This window comes from Protopterus annectens, chromosome 2.part0 (genome assembly GCF_019279795.1).
Source record: "Protopterus annectens isolate FY-2018-M chromosome 2.part0, PAN1.0, whole genome shotgun sequence".
NCBI classification, from domain to species: domain Eukaryota; kingdom Metazoa; phylum Chordata; order Ceratodontiformes; family Protopteridae; genus Protopterus; species Protopterus annectens.
Window position 1 is genome coordinate 1801103795 of NC_056728.1, and position 20258 is coordinate 1801124052.

At 43.1% G+C, this 20258-nt stretch overlaps 1 protein-coding gene across 1 annotated transcript in view; it reads right to left on the reverse strand.

Moving 5' to 3' along the window:
• Positions 1-20258, reverse strand: part of NECAP2 (NECAP endocytosis associated 2) — a 1246850-nt gene that overhangs the window by 617173 nt on the left and 609419 nt on the right. The window contains exon 4 of the mRNA XM_044061830.1: positions 7211-7292. Coding sequence (XP_043917765.1) covers positions 7211-7292 — 82 coding nt within the window. The remainder of the gene's footprint in view (positions 1-7210; positions 7293-20258) is intronic.

Consider the following 20258-nt stretch of genomic DNA (forward strand, 5'->3'; position numbering starts at 1 on the left):
TATTCTCTCCACTGGTTGAGGACAACACAAAACTTCTGGGAATAGAATATACCAGTTTCCATAAGTTAAATCACAGCAAGTTCCTCTGTCTTACCAAACCATATTTTACCTACCTTCATTCGTCAACTATAACATTTTGAGAGGCTACCATTAGAGATCTATCTAAATGTAATTTCTTCTGTATGCTCAGAAAACTAATATTTTACATTCTACAACCTCACAGCTTCTGAAAACAGTCTCAATAAGGAGGACAGTATTTGCATGCCCAAAGACTATACTTTAGCTTTTATACATTTGTTTTCCATCTAAATAAACCTTTATTTAATGTTTGTTCAATTCATCCTTGTAGGAGATCATTCTTCTCCAAAAGACTTCTTCAGATTTCAAAACAATCAAAAGCAAGTCCAAATTAATTCTCGTGTTACCATACAGACTACTTTGGGATAGGACTTTCAGCTCCTCCATACACTTTTAACAGAGCAACCACACTGCTGATTCTCTACCTCTGTCAAACTGCTGGATTTGCACAGGAGTTTTATGTTTTCTCCATATACACTTAAGAAAATATATCCAGTCAAATACTGGCAGGTCAGACATTCAAGCACACACTGGTACTGCTTTGTGTTTTGTGATTTTTTTTTTTATTCTGAAGGCAACATTTTAAACTAAATAACAGCTTCAGAACATCTCAAAATGGGGAAATAATACAGTGTTGGATTGATGGTAGCTCGTTTCATCAGGCAAGCGTAGCACATATGTGCACGTGTTCTAGGAATAATTCTGAGACCACCACACCGGTATGTTAGCACGTAGTAAAGTACAGTTGTGTACACTTACCATAAATGTAGATGTTCGAGTGTATTCACTGTTGCAGTCAACACATTTGGGTTATCTGCTTGCAGTAGCCCTCAGTCGGCCTGATTATCAAAGTCTTGGGTCCTGCGTCGGTTGCTGTCTCATCTTCCATGACGTTAGGTAGTCAGGGGTATAAAGCATGCAGCCGACGCCATTACATCAGTTTTTCTTGCCCCAGATGTCAGGTGCCCCCATAATGGGAAGAAATTATATATACAAGGTTACACCTCCAACAAGAAAGCAAACACACCAAAAAGCTTTAAGCATAGGAAGCAAGAACAGAGGTATAGCCAAAAGACGTCAGGGGGCTGGAGGGAGGGTAACTAGGACTGCAACAGTGAATACACTCGAACATCTACATTTATGGCAAGTGTACACAACTGTACTATGTTCTTCGTGTTTCACTATTGCAATCATCAAATTTGGGTAGATTCCCAAAGCGAAGGATGGGAGGAGGAAATTAGATAGCATTAGGACCAGCCATAAGGCCCTGCAAGACTGCAGTGGCAAAGCCAGCTCTGGATTTAGAGAAAAATAGCAAATGGTAATGCTTGGTGAAGGTATGTACAGAACTCCAGGTAGCAGCTTCTAGGATGTCCCTGGTAGGGACACCTCTGAGAAAAGGCTGTAGCGGTAGATGGAGCCCTGGTTGAATGTGGTATTATCCCCTGTGGGGTAGGTTTTCCATGGTGCTTATAGCAGAAATAAATGCAATGGCCTATCCATTTAGAAATCAATCCAAATGTGATGACTGCAACAGTGAAACACGAACATAGTACAGCTGTGTACACTTACCATATCCTTTTTGGTTTGGCATATCTTATACTATGTGTATTTGCTTTTTGCTGTGAGTGTTCTACACCATATAATTGCTTCCTATTTTGGAGGCACCTGACATCTGGGGCAAGAAAAACTGATGTAATGGCATCGGCTACATGTTTTATACCCCTGATGACCTGACGTAATGGAAGAAGCAACAGCATCCGACGCAGAAATCCCAAGGACTCTGGTATTCAGGCCGACTGAGGGCTACCTGCAGGCAGATAACCCAAATGTGATGACTGCAACAGTGAAGACACTCTAACATCCACACTTATGGTAAGTGTACACAACTGTACTTTTATATGTTCTAGAAATTGTCTTACCTTTGGTAGCTAGGTTTTTAAGTATTAAATTAGCTAGGCTAATTTCCTGTATGTCTAAGTTATCTGATGTGAATGTAGCATTTATGAGATGGCATATCAAATTAAGGATGGTAGTGTAATTTTTGGTGAGATTTAGCTGCTGTCTTATTTGTGAAATACAAGTTCCTTTCCATTTGTAAATCGCCCCTGCAGCAAATGCAACCAGCAGCTGTTCAGATTTCCTGAAAGGTTTAGTCCTGTCCAAATAAAATCCAAGTTGTCTGTGCACATCTAAGTAGTGCAGTATTCGCTCCCCTTTGTTCTGTGGATTAGAAAAGAAGGTTGGCAAATGAATGGACTGATTAAATGGCCACAGTGGATACCACCTTGGGCATGAAGGACGGATTGGTCCTGAAGGACACCCTGTCCGCATGAAAAATGATGAAAGGCTCCACTGCCATGTGGGCCTGTAATTCAGACACCCTTCTTGTTGAAATGATGGCTAAAAGGAAGGTGGTTTTCCAATAAAGGAATTTCAACTCTGCATTTGCAGCTGGCTCAAAAGGAGGTACAGTGAGTTTTCTTAGGTTTTTGGCCCATCTGAGGAACTGCTTCAGCAGTGGATGAGAGAAGAGGGGTGGTTCTGTGTTGTAATGAGCTGAAATGGCTGAGACATGAATTTTGATGGAGGAAAAGGAAAGGCCCTTGTGAAGTATCTCAGTTAAGTATTGAAGAATCTGAGGTAAATTGGGCGCTGCTGTGCCCATCCCCAGAGTTTGGTTCCAGGAATAGAATATTTTCCACTTTTCAGCATAGAATTTTCTGGTACTAGGCCTCCTTGCCTCCAGAATGACATCCAACACTTGCTTACTGAGAGATGTAAACGGAGAGATCAGGTAATTAGCCAGGCTGCCAGGTTCAGGTTTGAAGCTGTGTGTGCAGAATCTAGTCCTCCTGCTGGGACAGCAGGGCAGGGGTCTGAGGCAGGTGCCATGGTGCCAGCAGTGACACACTGTACAAAAATGGGTACACCAGTGTTGGCGTGGCCAGTCTGGTGCAATCAGTATCATCCTTGGTCTGTCCTTTTTGATCTTTAGTAGTACCTTGGAGAGGAGAGGAGAGGCAGAGGGGGAAAGGCATAAACTGATAGGTTTTTCCAGGTGAAGGACAGGGCATCCACTTTCCAAGCTTGTTTGTGGGGTGTCCTTGTGCAGAATTTTTCCAATTGGTAGTTCGGAGGGGAGGCAAACAGGTCTATATTTGGGGTCCCCCATTTGTTTCTCAACATGTTGAACAGTTTTGGTTCCAGTCTCCACTCGTGTGGGTCCATGAGATTTCTGCTTAGTTCGTCTGCCAGTGTATTTAGCTTTCCTGGCAGGAAATGAGCCTGTAGGCGCACTTGGTAGCTCAAGGCTGTGTTCCACAGAGCCATGGCTAGTCTGCAGAGAAGGTATGAGTGGGTTCCCCCCTGCTTGTTTATGTACCACATAACAGTGGTGTTGTCCGTCTTTACCATTAATTGCCCTGGAAGAATGCGGTCCTTGAAGGCTGTCAGAGCATTCTGTACAGCTAACATTTCTTTTTGATTGATATGCAGGTGTATTTGACTTGGGTTCCATTTGCCCTGAATGCACTTCCCTGCCAAGTGAGCCCCCCATGCATAGTCTGATGCATCTGTTAGGGTTTGGGTGGCAAGGGGTAGAGTGAATAGCAGTCCCTTGTTTTGGTGGCAGGCTATCTGTAGACAAGGTATGACAGGAATCATTGCTTCTAGATCCTGAGAATGTTGACACCATAGGCTTTTTAGATACCATTGTAGTTTCCTCATATGCAGTCTTGCATATGGAATTAGGAGAATGCAGGAGGCCATGAACCCCATGGCTTGCAGTGTTTTTCTTGCAGACAGCTGGGTCTTTGTGGCCAGTAGTTTAAAGTAGGCTGCCAAATGAACTTGTTTCTCTAGCATAAGGAAAGCCATCTGGGAAGTTGTGTTCAAGCTTGCTCCCAGGTATACAATTTGTGGTGCACCCCAGAGAAGTTAGCAATTTCTGTACAAATGCCAGATGATTCAATAGTATGTCCTGGCTTTCTGCCCGAATTAGACAATCGTCCAGGTATGGATATATTTGGATATTTCTTTGCCTGCAAAAGGCAATGACTGGAGCTAGGCACTTTGTGAATACCCTGGGCGCAGCAGATAAGCTAAAGGTAGTGCAGAGAATGGATGTAGCCTGCTTTGAAGCGTAGGTATCTTCTGCAAGATTGCCTTATTGGGATGTGCAAGTAGACTACCTTTAAATCCAGTGTTGCCTACCAGGCATCCTTGCCTAGCATAGGAAAAGCAGCTGGTGAAGAGTTAGCACCTTGAATTTTGGGATCACCAAAAATGTGTTTAGGATAGGGAGGTCCAGGATAGGACACCAGGAGCGGTCTTTTCTGGGCACCAGGAAAAGTCTTGAGTAGAAACCTTGCTCCCTTTACTCTTCTGGAACAGGCTGAATAGCCCTGATGCCTAAGAGAGAGAATTTGCTTTTGAGCCTTTGCCCACTGATTTGGCGGTAGATCTGGCCAACCGTTTGAGGTTGCTAAGGAGTGGAAGTGGAATCTGTATCCTTGGGAAAGTATATTTAAAACCCATTTGTCCCGGGTAATGAGTTCCCAATTTTTTGCCTGCAGGGCAATCTTTCCCCCTAAAGGAACAGTTAGTTGTGCAGGGCTTGGAAGATTTAAAGTTAAGTCATTGAGACAGTTTACCATAGGGGGAGTCTTACCACTCCATGCTTTGGAAGTGGGAGCCCCCCACTGCTTAGTCTTGTGATTACCTTGGGACTGAAGCATGGGTGTTCTGCTGGTTCTGGGTTTGGACTGAGAAGGCCTGGAATAGGCAGGAAAGGACCAATGTTTTGTTTGCCAATGCCTACTAAATCTGGGAGGCTGTACTTGTAGGAAATCTTTAACAGTTTGCATAGATTTAGGTTTTTCCTCCATCTTTTTAAGTACTTCTGCTTTGCTGCCAAACAGGCGGCCTTGGTTTAAGGGAGCATCCAGCAATTTAGCTTTAACATGATCTGGCAAAGACTGCTCCTTAAGCCAAGCATGCCTTCTAAGTACAGACCCAGTGACAGCAACCCTGCAAGATGCCTCTAGTGAATCAAAACCACACTGCAAAGTATGTTTTCCAACTTGTTCAGCAGAATGCATTAAATCCTGTAAATCTTTATTTTCAGCACAATCAGGATCAACATCATTATTTGTTTAAGCAATACAATAATATGCTGCTGGTACATTAACATATGAAACTGGCAGTTTAAGGCCCTAATGGCCAAGGTTGCATAAGTGTATACCTTCTTACACCATCTATCCAGCGCCCTGGAATCTCTATCAGAGGGGGTAGGATTTTTGGCAGTAGTAGCCTTAATGCCCTTTGGTCCCTGTGAAACGGTCTCAGGATCCGCAGTAGGATTTTTAAAGAGGAACTTGTGAGAGTCAGGAACCCTGTAATATCCAACAGGTTTTCTGGGAGCAAGAGGTAAAGAGTCAGGGGCCAAGCTAGATTCCGAGAAGGCATCATCAACTATGTCCAGTACAGGAGGGATAGCTAAAGTTTTGCCTGTGTTGGGGCAGGAGTAAGAAATCCCTAAGCCTCTTTTTAGAGTCAGAGTAATCCTGGCTTTCCCAGCGAAAATGCTCCCTAAGAGTATGCAAGGTTTCACCAAAAGTGAAATCCTCTGGATGGGAAGCAGAGGGAATAAAGTCCTCTGCATCAGAATCCTCATAGGTAGATAAGGGTAAATCCTGGTCATCAGAGGAAACAGAAATTTCAGAGTCCTGATCAGAAGAATCATAAGGAAACTCAGTCCTAGGTCTCTTAGAGGGGGAAGGGTGGCTTCCCCTGATTAGAGTAGTAAGGTCTTCAGCCATTCTTAACATTTGTTTTTAGGCATAGAGGCCTGACCATGCGATCTGGGTGTCGGTTTTCTAAGCATGGATAGAATTTAGGCCTTGAAGAAGAAGAAGATGGCGTCGGTTTAATATGCAAGTCAGTAGGCCTGAATATACCCTCAGAAGCCGGTGCCTGCACAGCAGCTCCGGACCCATCCAAGGCAGAGACATCTGCAGGTTCCACAGTTGAAGCATCTCGCGACATACTGGACTCTGAATGGGTCTCAAAAGAGGACTGCGAATCTAAAGTAGCGGGTATCAGCTGCTACGAAAATACATCACTGAGTACTGGCGACTAGCTTAGGAGTAGCTTCGTCGGCAGCTTTGGACCTATGTGGTCTGTCTCTGTCTTTATCTTTGCATTTTTTCAGAATGTCAGTAGTCGGGTGGCTTACCGAAGCCATATCTGGATAATTGAACCGAGTAACAAAACATTTAGAAGCGTAAATAAACAGACAACGAATAGTTTGTTGTTTAAATAAGGCATAAAACCGACAGCGAGGTACGTCGTGGTCTGGGCCTAAGTAAGGAATGCAGTACGAATTAAAATCTTTTATGAGGTATTTGCTTTCCACAAGAAATACAATTAACTTTTACTGACTTCGGTTTAGAGCAAGAAAAAGTTTCCCCAATGGGGTACTTAGCTTAGTTGAAGACTTCGGTTCTGAAACTCGAAAACAAAAATTTCAGGAGTCTGCCGACCGGCACTTGGACTGCTTCTGCTTCGTGCACCGCACGGCAAGAAAGACTGATGTAATGGCGTCGGCTGCATGCTTTATACCCCTGACTACCTTGACGTCCTAGAAGATGAGACAGCAACTGACGCAGGACCCAAGACTTTGATAATCAGGCCGACTGAGGGCTACTGCAAGCAGATAACCCAAATGTGATGACTGCAACAGTGAAACACGAAGAACATCATCACTTGATGTTACAATTTTGTAATTGGGGCTAAGCAATCCCTAATCCTATACCTCCCAGCATAGCACTACTTAAGTTTCTGGATGGATAAAGGGGTGCCGGAGCCTCTTAAAAAGTGTAACAGAAAAATAAACTAGATTCTATGCAGACAGCACAATTGACAAATCACTGCTAAGATTAAAGTCAAATATTAAAACGACTAAATGAGCAGAGACTAGACACAATGAAAAGTACCATCAGAGGGCATGCATATTTGCAATAAGAATGGTCATGAACTGCAAAAAACATTTACACAAATGACTGAAACAGAACATTACTGATATGCTCAAAAACAAACAGGCAACAATTTTTGACAGGAATAATCTTACTTAAAGTGCTCCTGAAGTGCTAAGTTGAAATCGAATGAATCTCCCCGATCCACAAATCCAATTCCAATAAATGCATGTCGACCTACCAAATGAGGAAAAATCGCATCATAAAGGCATGGGAAATAAACTTAATAAAATGCTTTTCATCCACTTAAACATTTTTTCACTCTAGAAACAGGTTTCTGTAGCAACTATGTATTTACTGTCAGGGAAATGCAGTCTCAGAGATCCAGACTGCATCATTATACAGACTTCTGTTGCCCTTATTATGCTAATATATATTAATTTATTTTCATTAATTTAATTTTGTTTACCAGTGGACAAAACCTCCACTCATTTTACAACAGGAATGCAGATGTTGTTTTCTGCAAGAGAACAAAAAACAATAAAATACAAAAATAACCAAGCACTTAAAAACTACAAATAGGAAACACTATACAACTATCTGCATAGGAAATGGAGGCTTAGAAAATTACTAAGTTAAAAAAAAAAAGATGAGCATCACATTTAAGTACTAACTACAATATATATGCAGAGTGCAGAATATAAGCACCCTGTGAGCAGTTTTATTTACAGTCAAAAATATAGAAGTAATACTGAAAACAATCAGGTACACATTACCAAATCACAGTTTCATTAGAAAGTAAGTGAAACAATACAAATCAGTATGACACTGTACCAACGGACAGTGCAGAAACAGGTCATAAAGTAGTTAAATATTCAATAGTGTTCTGGTGCTGGAGGACCAGCTTGGGGGTGGGGAGGAGGATCAGTTCTCCTTCCTCAAGTGTAGGGTTTTGCACTGGCCAGGCACCATGTAGTAGAGACTGAAGAATGACTATGGTTACAAACATATTGCTTAGTTGTAGCAGCAATGGGGAGCTGCAGCAAACGCCACTGTCAAAAACGTGGAAGCATGGTGTGCAGTGCATGGAGTGTTACTGCCCACTCCACCATCTCAGCTAGGAATTACTTTTTTCTCTTCTAAATAGCAGTTCTCTTTGCACAAAAAATGTCTTTTCCCTGGCTTGAAGGGAGGGGGCTAGACATTATTATTTAAGGAGAGGATTACATGATGAACCAGTACAGAAAGTATGCAAGACATGACTGAGACATTTAGAAGAATGGATATGAGGAATAAAAACTCGTAAATATGAACACATGAAACAAAAGAATGAAGTAGTGTAACACAAGACCTTGTGTTATACTAAAATGCTAAGCAGTAGAACTTAAAATAGAGCAGAGCTGAAACTAACTATTATGGTACCCTGTGCTATCCCAGATCTAGTGGTCCCCTCAACTTTAAATTGAAGAGCAAAAAGAGGTCCGTTCCCAGTCTGGAGCTTCTTCCCCTCCTCCTACACTCAAGGTCAAAAAATAAAGAAATAAAATAAAATAAATAAATATACAAAAGCCCACTCTTGAGCTAGTGTTCCTTATCTAAAAAAACAAGCCAGTTATGTTCTTCTCAGTCTGCTCCTCAACTAGACTTATGCAAAAATGCTTCATTCACAATCTGGTAGTCCACACTTAAAGGAACTAGCCATGTCCATTATCTATGCCCCTTAACTCACAAGCTCTCCTGTACTTTTTAAATTGTAACAAACTGCTTGCTATAGTTTATGCCACACATGGAGTGCACGACTGCTTCAATTACGACAGTAAATGCAGTGCCAGCTTTAATTTCTGAATGCCAGTACTACACTTAAAGACAGTTTGAGATCTGCAAATCACGTACTCTTTTTGTGCTTCGCCCCGCCCTACCTAAGCCTCTGAAATACATCACTGCATTCACTAATAAAACTAAATATATGCCAAACGTTTTAGCATTCAACTGGGAAATCCAGTGATGTTTATAAACTCTGTCATGCCTCACATGGATATATTTACCAAACATAGCTGCTGTCTAACTTTAAAGGCTCCACTCCTCCTACAAGAACTGAACCATTGTCATTATTAGAAACTTTTGCTTTGCTACACAAATGATACAAAGTGCGTCTTAAGCACTGTGCAAAGATATTGCCAGCTGAATTCAAAAAATGCACAGGTGTTTTTTGTGAGACTCAGAAGCCCTAATGACTGAAAAGCAGTGTCAGAAAGACAGGAACATATTTTTCTTATCTGAAGGGGAAACAAACACAGTAAAAGCAAAAATCAATTCCCTGGCAAATCTAGCAAGCCCTCCCTATTCATAGAAATAGAAACAGGAGAAACTACATTTTTTACTACTTGTTTTATTTTTCCCTGGGAAAGTTCTTGGAAAAAGACTGAACTAATGCAGGTGCACTCTTACAGGATTTCTGGGAAAGGTGGTATCCCAATACCAGCCCCTTCTGCAAAGACCAATAACAGTGTTTCTTCCTTGCCTGCGAGAGTAACAATACAACTGCAGACGATCAGAGGGACAAGGGAAAACAAAGAGTGGTCTAAAGAAGCAAGATCAATCACAGCAGACTTACCCACAGGGGTTGAAGAAAATAAGTCATCATCCTGACACAAAGACTCCCTTTTCACTTTTTTATCTTGTGAAGGGAGGGAAATGAATAAACAAAGAGAAAGGTAGGTCCAATCACAATGGAAGCCTCAAAGGAGGTTAGTGGAGTCCACTAAAGTCAGGAAGGTTAGTGCCAAGTACAAAGGTAGTTTTGCGGCAAAAAAAAAAAAAAACATCACTCCGACAGTCCCCAAATGCACCAGCCCTACCCCTAACACACAAATTCTATACAAGAATGACAGTCCAACAAAATAGCTTCCTTGCATAAATAAAACATCTTCACAGAAAAAAAGATACCAGTTTTCTTCAGGAAAAAAATGTACTGGAAGGTTTTCCCCAGCACGGGAATTATCTGCCCAGCCTTCAAGGATCACTAGCCAACTGACAGACCCTGGTTTATGGCCCTACGTGTGACATCCCACGCACCTACAGCAGCCAGGCTAAAGCTTTTGTATAGCAGCTGACGTAAGATCGCCTTGGGCAGAAAATCCCACACCAAAGTGAATACTGCAACATTGGAATAGAAGGACAAAGGACAATTCTGCCTGGTTCCTCTGTTCACACAACTATTCAGGGAGAAACTCTCACACCTTAAATCTTTCCTCTCACCCTTCATATATCCTCCTAATGACACTTATTATTCTGTCAGGGAATACAAATGTATCTATTGGTCTACTCATAAAACCCCAGCTGACTAAATACATTCTCTACATTATTACCCACTAACAAATTCTGCTTCCCTCTTGATCAACATTGTTCTGTTAATATTTTCAAATGTTTACCTCCCCGCCAAAATATACACTGATCACATCTATCAATTTTGGCAAAACCAATGAAATTCACTTAGCAAGTTTACACATAAGTACTTTATAATCATGACAATGTTGAAATGGGTCTATATGAAGCTTGGTCTGAATTGTCTTTACTCTCTAAGTAATACAGCCACCACAGCTTTCTTCCAAAATGCTGGTGCTTACCCTCCTTTGAAAATAATGCTAAACAAATACTTCCACAGCTATATTGCTTTCTTCCTTCCTAATGTCCAAACTTCCACAGTTCTCCAGTTCCTGGAGGCTTCCTGTTGAATGATTATACATCACAGTTTCTACCTCATCTCTTCCTGTCTGTAATTATTAATTGTGGACTCATTTATTCTTCTAACCTTGGCATAATTAAATATACCTTAAATATTTTCATTTCTGGATTTTCTTGGTTTCCACATTCTTCTGCTTTATATAAATTTTGATAAAACATCCAAAATAGCTCTTAACACCTACCTGTACAGGCTCTCTGGTTATTTTTCTGGTTACAGGCTCTCAAAGTTTGGCAACAACCTTTTCAACTTTCTGTTGACCAAATCATTGTGCTAAATGATTTTTATGGTCTTAGTTACCAAAAATAGGTACTTAACAGCAACCTTTCTAAACTCATGAATATTATCCAAATACTCTCTTATATTCCCTTTAGTACTCTGCATTTGCTCCACTTCTTATTCTGTAAGTTGTTGTTTTTCTTTCGGCTTTTCCCAGTTAGGGGTCGCCACAGCGGAATTCCGGTCTGCTAATGATTGGCAGTAGATTTTTTTATGGGTGCAGAGGTGCCAGCTTGACACCCAACCTTCAACGAAGGCACGCCCATTCTACACGTCTTTCGAATGCCACTCGACCGCGGGGAGGACATGCAGACTCCACACAGAAGGTGCTCCAGCTGAGAATCGAATGGGAAAACCTCCTGCTGTTAGGCAACAATGCTACCGCTGCACCACCACGGCTACTACTTATTCTGTGAGAATGCCCTCATTCTACAATCCTTTAACCACCGTCAGCTCCTCTGTATAATTCTTGTTATGTTTTTCTCTCAAACTTCTACCCTAGTTTTAAACTCTATTTTCATGTTATGTTACTCACTAACTATCCTTTCTGAATAAATTCCTGTCTTAATAAATAAGTCATGAATAATTTCCACTGCTCATTTCTTAAATTTCTCTCCTTTTAACAGCTAAGTAGGAAATGATTAGGCATTTTAATTCATTACCCCGCATCTTAAGTTTTTATTGGTACATGAACTGAAACAGTTTTTGGAGGAGTCGCGCCTTTCAATTAAATACATGCTACAATTTCTAAACATAAACTCAAAAAGAACTTCTACATAAAGCACCAAAAAGGAGTCTCATGCAGTTTTAAACTTGAGCGCTTTTGTTCTTTTAATAAATAAAAAGAACCAGATTCTGATGCAGTTCAGATCTTCCATACCAAATATTCTTATGTACTTCTTCATAAATCTACCCTCCTGTTATATTTTCCCATCTAGGTCTCCCATTACATACTCTCTGTTGCACAAAAGTTATGTACTCACCATAACGTTCTATCTGTATTGTCTATTTTTTCATCTCTCCTCACAGATGGGTTATGCGGAAAATGTCCCCCGCTACCTTTTGGTTGAGGGACCACTCATGAGGCCTGAGAACAGATCTGCTTAACTTGTCCGCAATCACGCTGGACTTCCACAGAATGTACGTTGCTATAAGAAAGCAGCTGGAGGAGACTGCCCATTGCCACACTCTGAGGGCTTCTTGACACAGAGGGTAAGATCTGGTCCCCCCTTGCTTATGTACCAGACCAGTGACATGTTGCCTGAGTGAACTGTAACTGTCCTTAGAGGAATTGTAGCTTGGAATGCTTGCAACGTGAGGAGCACAGCTCATCTCCAGGACAATGATGTACAGGTCTGCCTCATCTTTGGATCAGGTTTCTTGGACCGTTCTCCCCAGATAATGCACCCCCCACACTATCTGGAAGGCATCCGTGGACATCGTAGCCTGCAGTTGTGGGGAAACAAAGGGTCAGCATGCAACAATTGGTCTGACTGCATCCACCATAAGAGGGAGCATCTGCATGTACCAGTTATCAGAATCTGGTGGGACATGAAATGATGAAAAATTGACCATGGGGCAGCTAGAAGCCACTGTAGAATCCTCATATGGAATCTTGCTAACGCAACTAGAACTATTGCCACAGCCACTGGCTCCAACACCTGAAAAACGTGACATGCAGATACCTTCCGATTTCGAAGTAACCTGCTTGTTTGTCACCTGATTGTTAATATTCTCAATGCTGGAAGTTTGGCTATTATCTGAGTAGTGTCCAAAACCGCTCCAATGAACTCCAAGGTCTGTACGGGTTCCAGGTGTGATGTCTGGTAGTTTACTGTAATACCCAATTGTCCACAAAGCTGAAGAATTGAGTCCCCTGTGTTTAACAGTAGATGCCTGGTCAGTGCCGGAAATGAGCCAGTCTAAATAAGGAAACACCCGGAATCCTTGCCATCTCAGGTGAGCCACAACCACTGCCATACATCTGGTGAACACCATGGGGGCTGTGGTGAGACCAAAGGGCAGTGTTCTGAACTGGAAATGACTGGCTCCTAAGCGAAAGCATAAGTATCTTCTGGAGCATCTGTGCATCTTTATGTGGTAGTACATGGCCTGAAGATCCACTCAGCGCATCCAATTACCCTTCTCTAAGAATGGAAGTGTGGACTGAACCGTGACAATTCGGAACTTGCTGCACTGAACTTGACTTGTTTAGCTTGTTGAGATCCAGAATGGTTCTACAGTCCCCCATTTTCTTTGGAACTAAAAAGAATCTCAAGTAAGTTCTGAATGCTCTCTGCTCTGGGGGACCTTTTGGATAACTTTCTTTTCTAGCAGTTTTTGAATTTGTGAGAATGCTTGATCCCTTTGGCTGGATGGAATGTCTGGGATTTTCTTGTTGGGAGGCGGTTGTTCAGAAAAGGGAATTTGGTAAACCCTGGATATTATCCTCTGCACCCATGTAGCAGAAGTTATAGTTTGCCAGGCTCTCCATTGCAGGAACAGATGAACCCCCCCCCCCCGATTGCCTCCAGAGGTGGACAACTGGGCCTCATTTCAGGAGCGCTGGAAGGGTTTCCCAAAAAAGGGCTCTAGGAAGCCCTGGCTCTGTGGGCCTCCTCTACCATGAGGGTAGCATCTTTCACTATTACTGTTCTTCGATCTGCCTCTGAGAGAAAAATCTTCATGTGCACCCTGGTAAGAGCTTTAGAGATATTCTGAACCACATCTTCCTGCTTCCTCTCTGACCTTTACAAGTAGTGTCTCGGGGGGTGGGGGGTGGCGGGGGGTTGCAGAAAAAAAACTTATGTCCACAGCAGACAGAATCTTACCTTCCTTCTCACACCTGGAAAGGGTATCTTTAACTTTTGGTCCCAAAAGAGAGTAACTATCAAATGGGACATTGACAAAGAAAGACAAAGGGCTCTGCAAAGTCACATAGGTACATCCAAGCATGCCTCCTCATAGTGATGCCAGAACCTGTCTCCCTACTTGTCCCTTCAGCTGTGTGTGCAATAAGCCACATGGAAGTATTAACTATACAGTGTAGGGTCACTAGCTGGAAAGATGCCTTTTGATGAACCCCCTTCCAGGGTATCTGACATCTCTATCAGATTCCTTTGTAACCTTGTAAAATGGGAAAGACAGCTCAGTGATCACAAGGCAAATGTCGCTGAAGAGAAAACACACTTCCCACATCTATCCATCATCTAAGAATCTTTATATGAAGGGTTGATAGTAGAACTCTCCTCCAAGACCTCCTTTTTGGTCACTGCCACCATGACCATGGCATCTACTGCAACACACTCAGTCCAGATGGCTTTATCTGAAGGAGTGAAATTATCTTCTTTGGTCTCCAGGGAACAGGTTCGATGGAATCTGGGGTCTCCCATGCCCACCGAAAGATGAAACCTACGAGCTCACTGGTGGGTGGAGTCACCCAGGAGGAGGATGGTCGAGAACCAACTCCTCAGGAGAATGATTACTGGACTGCCAGCTGTCTCTCTGTTTCAGTAACTCTACAATGTCCCCCAAAGGATGTCCTCAGGCGGTGACCGTGGGGATCCTTCTGCTTCATCAAGGTCAGTGTCTTCAGTGGCAGACTCTTCAGTGGAGTCCAAATGTTTCCTCTTACAAAGTCTCTTCCGAGGAACCTCCTAAGTGGGAGACTCTGGGGAGGTATCCGAAAAGACAGGGGGACCCCACTGGGTATCCTGGTGGTTGAGGTCTCCCTGTCCCAGTGAAGCATCTTGGTCGGAAGCAGTGCACAGGGGAATCCTGACTGGACAGAGGATCCAAAGGGGGAGATACCCTTTTAGTTGCAGTGTTAGCTATCACCCTCTCCAAAGCCACAAAGGCTGAATGCTCAGGAGTGAAAGAGGGTTCCTACCCCAACAAGACATGCTTGCGGGACAAAGCCTCTTCCAACCCGAAGACAGCTCACCATGAGTAGAAGCCAGAGTCGAGCTCACCTGCACAGAAGCCCCGAGATACAATGGGAGTCTGATTCTATCGAGGAATGCTAGAGTCACTATGGCTCCAGGAGCTCTCTGGATCCAAGAAAGCAGAAGCGCTCAGAGCCAAGGCCTGATCTGAAGATGATGTTCTCAGATACGACCTAAAAGGTACCAGGAGCATTGGCTCCAAGGGCTGCAAAACTTGTCCTGAAGTTGGAGGAGGATCCAGATGGGGAGTAGTACACTTAAGAAGACCAGGAACTGAGTAGGTCGGGCTGAGGGTGACTTAGTTATGTCCTGCTCTCTCAGAATCTTCTGCACCAAACGTTCCAGGTCATCCTAATTAAGGCTCCTAGATGAAACAGAACAGAAGCCAGAAGAGGATCTCGGCTTGGAGAAAAAGGGGGATGGTACTCTGCCGGGTACAGGGTCAAAAGTTGGAGAGCACCTGCTCATGGAAAAAGTGGTAATGGGCTTAAAGACACTCTTCTTTGGATCTGATATCAATGGATCCAGCCCATCTTTAACAGATAGCTCTGTAGCCGGCAATACCAGATCTGGCTTGGCTGTAGTCAGTGCCAAAGCCCCCAATGAAATTTTTGCCTTCAGCTCAGAGGTATCCGATGGAGCCGATGAAGGCCTCTTCTTGCCCTTATCACCAGCTTTTACAGACAGGGAAGAAGCAGGACTGGATTGAGCAGACTTCGACTCAGAAGTCAATTTGACTAGGGAAGCAGAAATGGCCTCTTCAAAGGCAGAGGGAAGCATCCCTTTTAAGATCAGTTTATTTCTTCTTTCAACCAACGAGCGGTGGTTAAAAGAATGACGAATAGAGCAGTTCTCCTGCAAGTGTAGAGGCCCTAAGCAATGCATGCATAAGTCATGTGAGTCACTAAGTGGGATTTTATGCCCGCATTTACACCATTTTTTAAAGCTAGCAGGCTTGTTGTGTTTGCCCGACATAAGAAGGTAGGCACTGAAAGGCAGAATAAGTTAGAAGAAAGAATTTTTTTTTGATAGAAAAAGGTTAGAGAGAGTAAAACTACTAACAGTAGCAAAGGCTACCTAAAAAAGGTATGGGATATGGGAAAAAAGCATATTAAAAAAGATGGTTGCAGGGAAGAGAAAGAAAGAGAAAACAAGTAACCTAACAAAACATGGTTACCGAAGAAATGTGTAAATTACTTGAACAAGGGGAGAAACAGGTCAACAGTAAGACATGGGAAATAGAGAAGGAATAAGAAAAGCAGTAATTTAAAGCAATATGAGCTAACGATCCAACAGCTCTAAGGAAGGACCACTTCTTTCACGGAGCAGCAAATGAGATCTGAACAGGGGGAGATGCACTGTGGGTAAGGGAAGTATCCAAGAGCTTCTTTGGTTGCCACGAGCTTAGTAACGGCAAAGTCAGATCCAATGATCGGATCTGTAACTCGTCTGAGGAGGAGATGAAAAAAAGTACAGTTTTGTACCTACCATAAATGTAGATGTTCGAAGATCCACATTGCTGCAGTCCTAACACTTGGGTAGTCCGCTGTCCACGGTCGGCCCGAATATCAAAGTATAAGGCTGACGTCGGTCATGGCGCATTTAACTGACGTCAGGACGTCAGGGTACAAATGCGCAGGACCGGCGTCATATCCTCAGTCTTTTCTTGCCCCAGATGTCAGAAGACCTGAAAAAGAAAGGTCAAAACCAAAAGACAACAAACAAATAACCAACCACCCTTGCACTAACTATATGTACAATAGATATAATACACGCAATATGTACAACCCAACCCACACAACCACCTCCAAGTACAGAGGGAAGGAGGGAGGGCAAATTGGACTGCAGCAATGTGGATCTTCGAACATCTACATTTATGGTAGGTACAAAACTGTACTATGTTCTTCATCTCACATTGCTGCAGTCCTAACACTTGGGTAGAATCCCAAAGCAGAGATAAGGGAGGATGGCTAACTATAAGGAAGCAGGAGCTGCCAAAATGCCCTGCAAAACCGCAGTGGCAAAACCAGCCCTGGACTTAGAGTAAAGTGGCAGGTGATAATGCCTAGAGAAGGTATGCACAGAACTCCAAGTAGCTGCCTCTAAAATATCCTTGGTTGCCACCCCTCAAAAAGCTGTGGAAGTGGCAGTAGCCCTAGTGGAATGAGGCCTAATCCCAGCTGGAACCTCCTTGCCATGATGGGAATAACAGAAAGCAATGCAAAACCCAATCCACTTAGAAATAGTTTGTTTTGACACAGGCTTGCCCTGAGAACTCAAAGCAAAAGAAACAAACAACTGCTGAGACTGCCTGAACCCTTTAGTTCTGTCCAAATAATAGCAACTGCCTGTGTACATCCAAAGTGTGCAAAATCTTTTCCCCTTTATTCTGGGGATTTGCATAAAAGTAGGCAAATGAATAGTCTGGTTTAAAGCCACACTAGAAACCACCTTAGGCATAAAGGAAGGATTAGTGCGTAATGATACCCTATCCTTATGGAAAATCAAGAAAGGCTCAACTGCCATAAGGGCCTGCAATTCAGAAACCCTTCTTGCAGAGGTAATGGCCAATAAAAAGCAGTCTTCCATGATAAATATTTCAACTCAGCAGTAGCTGCAGGCTCAAAAGGTTGTAGAGTGAGTTTCTCAACACAAAATTGAGATCCCAAGCAGGAGTAGGAGCTCTTCGTGGGGTCTGATATTCTTTGCCCTCTAAGAAATTGCTTGAACAAAGGATGAGAAAACAATGGCGGGTCGCAATCATAGTGAGCTGAAATTGCTGCAGCATGAACTTTAATAGAAGAGAAGGACAAACCTTTGTCCAGTAACTCAGTAAGATATTGAAGAGCCACACTTAAATTAGGCTCAGAAACATCAAAATCCTTTGCTGCACTCCAAAATAAAAATCTCTTCCATTTATCTGCGTACACTTTCCTTGTACTAGGCCTTCTAGCTTCCAAAATCACATTCAAAACTTGTTGTGGAAGTTGAGACCTTTATGGTTCAAAACAGAATATGCCAGGCTGTGAGGTGAAGAGAGTGAAGTTTGACATTGAGCAAATGGCTGTCTTCCTGTGACAACAGGTGTGGAATCGAAGGCAAAGGCCATGGAGGCTTCCGTACTAGACTTCTCAGTAATGGGTACCAGTGCTGTCGAGGCCAATCTGGAGCTATTAAAATCATCCTTGGCTTGTCCTGTCTGGCCTTCAGAAGTACCTTTGGGAGGAGAGGCAGAGGTGGAAAGGCATACACATGAAGATTGCTCCAATTGAAAGAAAGAGCATCCACTTTCCAAGCTGTGGGATGAAACCTTTTTGTGCAAAACTTTGGCAGCTGATGGTTTAGTGGAGAAGCGAACAGATCTATGTCTGGAGTTCCCCATGACACTGTCAATTTCTGAAATACATGAGGATCCAATTTCCACTCGTGGGGATCCATAATTAAATCTGCTCAACACATCTGCTAAGGAGTTCTGTGCTCCTGGCAGAAACCTTGCCTGAAGATTGAGCTGTAAACAGAGCAGTCTCCCACAAAATCATTGTTTGCCTGCATAGAGGATAAGAATGCGTTCCCCCTTGCTTGTTGATGTACAACATGACAGTTGTGTTGTCTGTTAGAATCAACACCTGTCCAGGAAGGAATTCCTTGAAAGCTATTAATGCAAACTGGACTGCTAACATCTCCTTCATGTTGATATGTAGATGTTGTAGTCTGACAGGCCACTTGTTTTGTATCCATTTTCCATTCAGATGAGCTCCCCAAGCTTTGTCTGAGGCATCTGTCGTTAAAATCTGACTTGCCTCTGGCCGGGTCACAGAGAGTCCCTTGTTTAGGTGACATTCCTGAGCCCACCACAAAAATTCCTTCTGAATGCAAGGTATTATTGGAATGACAGTGTCCAGATCCTGGCAGTGCTGTGTCCATACAGTTTTGAGATACCATTGTAGCTTCCTCATATGCAGTTTGGCATTGGGAAGCACCAGAATACAAGATGCCATGAACCCTAAGGCTTGAAGGACTGTCCTTGCAGTCAGCCCGGACTGATGAGATAGTTGATGGAAGTAAAGGGATAGACTGTTTTGTTTGTCCGGGGTTAAAAAGGCCATCTGGGCTGCTGTATTCAGTCTCACACCCAGAAAGCACATGTCTTGAGAGGGTACTAGACTGGACTTTATTTCATTCACAGTATACCCTAGGCATCTTAGCACTGCTATCACATACTCCAAATGACGAAGAAGCTCTTCCTTTCCTTGAGCCAGAATCAGGCAGTCGTCCAAATAAGGATAGATCTGTATTCCTTTTAGTCTGAAGAAAGCTATCACTGGAGCCAGAACTTTCGTGAACACTCTGGGCGCAGTAGATAAGCCAAAGGGCAATGCAGAGAACTGATAGTGAGAAGTCCCAGCTCGAAAACGCAGATACTTTCTGCAACTGAGTCTGATAGGAACATGAAGGTAAGCCTCCTTGAGATCCAAAGTTACCATCCAATGATCTTTGCCCAGCAGAGGTAAAAGCTGCTGCAACGTCAACATTTTGAACTTGGGAATGTCCAGATAAGTGTTGAGGATAGATAAATCCAAAATTGGTCTCCACGTGTTCCCCTTCTTCGGTACTAGGAACAGGCAAGAATAAAATCCTAGGCCCACTTCTGGCAGAGGGACCGACTGTATGGCCCCTAGTTGGAGCAACAGAGAAACCTGTCTGTGAGCCTCTATTCTTTGTTGAGGAGGAACGTCTGGCATGCCTTTGAAAGGAGGCAAGGTATGGAAATAAAACATGTAGCCGTGGTGTATGATATCCAATACCCATCTGTCCTGGGTAATTAAACTCCAATTTTCTTTGAAGAGTGCCAACCTTCCTCCCAAAGGTGCTGCCAGACGAGCAGGCTCTGGCAGCTGAAAAGGTAGGTCATTGGGTCTGTTTACAAAAGGACTGACCCCTGCCCTCACCCGAAGCCTGTGCAGGAGAACTCCCTGTTCTAGGCCGGAAAGAGCCCTGAGCTCTGCCCTTACCCTGTCTAGATCTACCCCTAGACTGGGAATCATAAGAAGGATACGTCCACCCCTTAGTAGGCCAATTTCTACTAAACTTTGGAGGCTGGACTTGCAAAAAATCTTTAACAGTCTGCATAGACTTAGCCTTGTCTTCCATTTTCTTTAAGACTGTCTCAACAGGAGGCCCAAACAACACGTCAGATTGTAAAGGAGCATCTAAAATCCTTGTTTTAACATGTTCAGA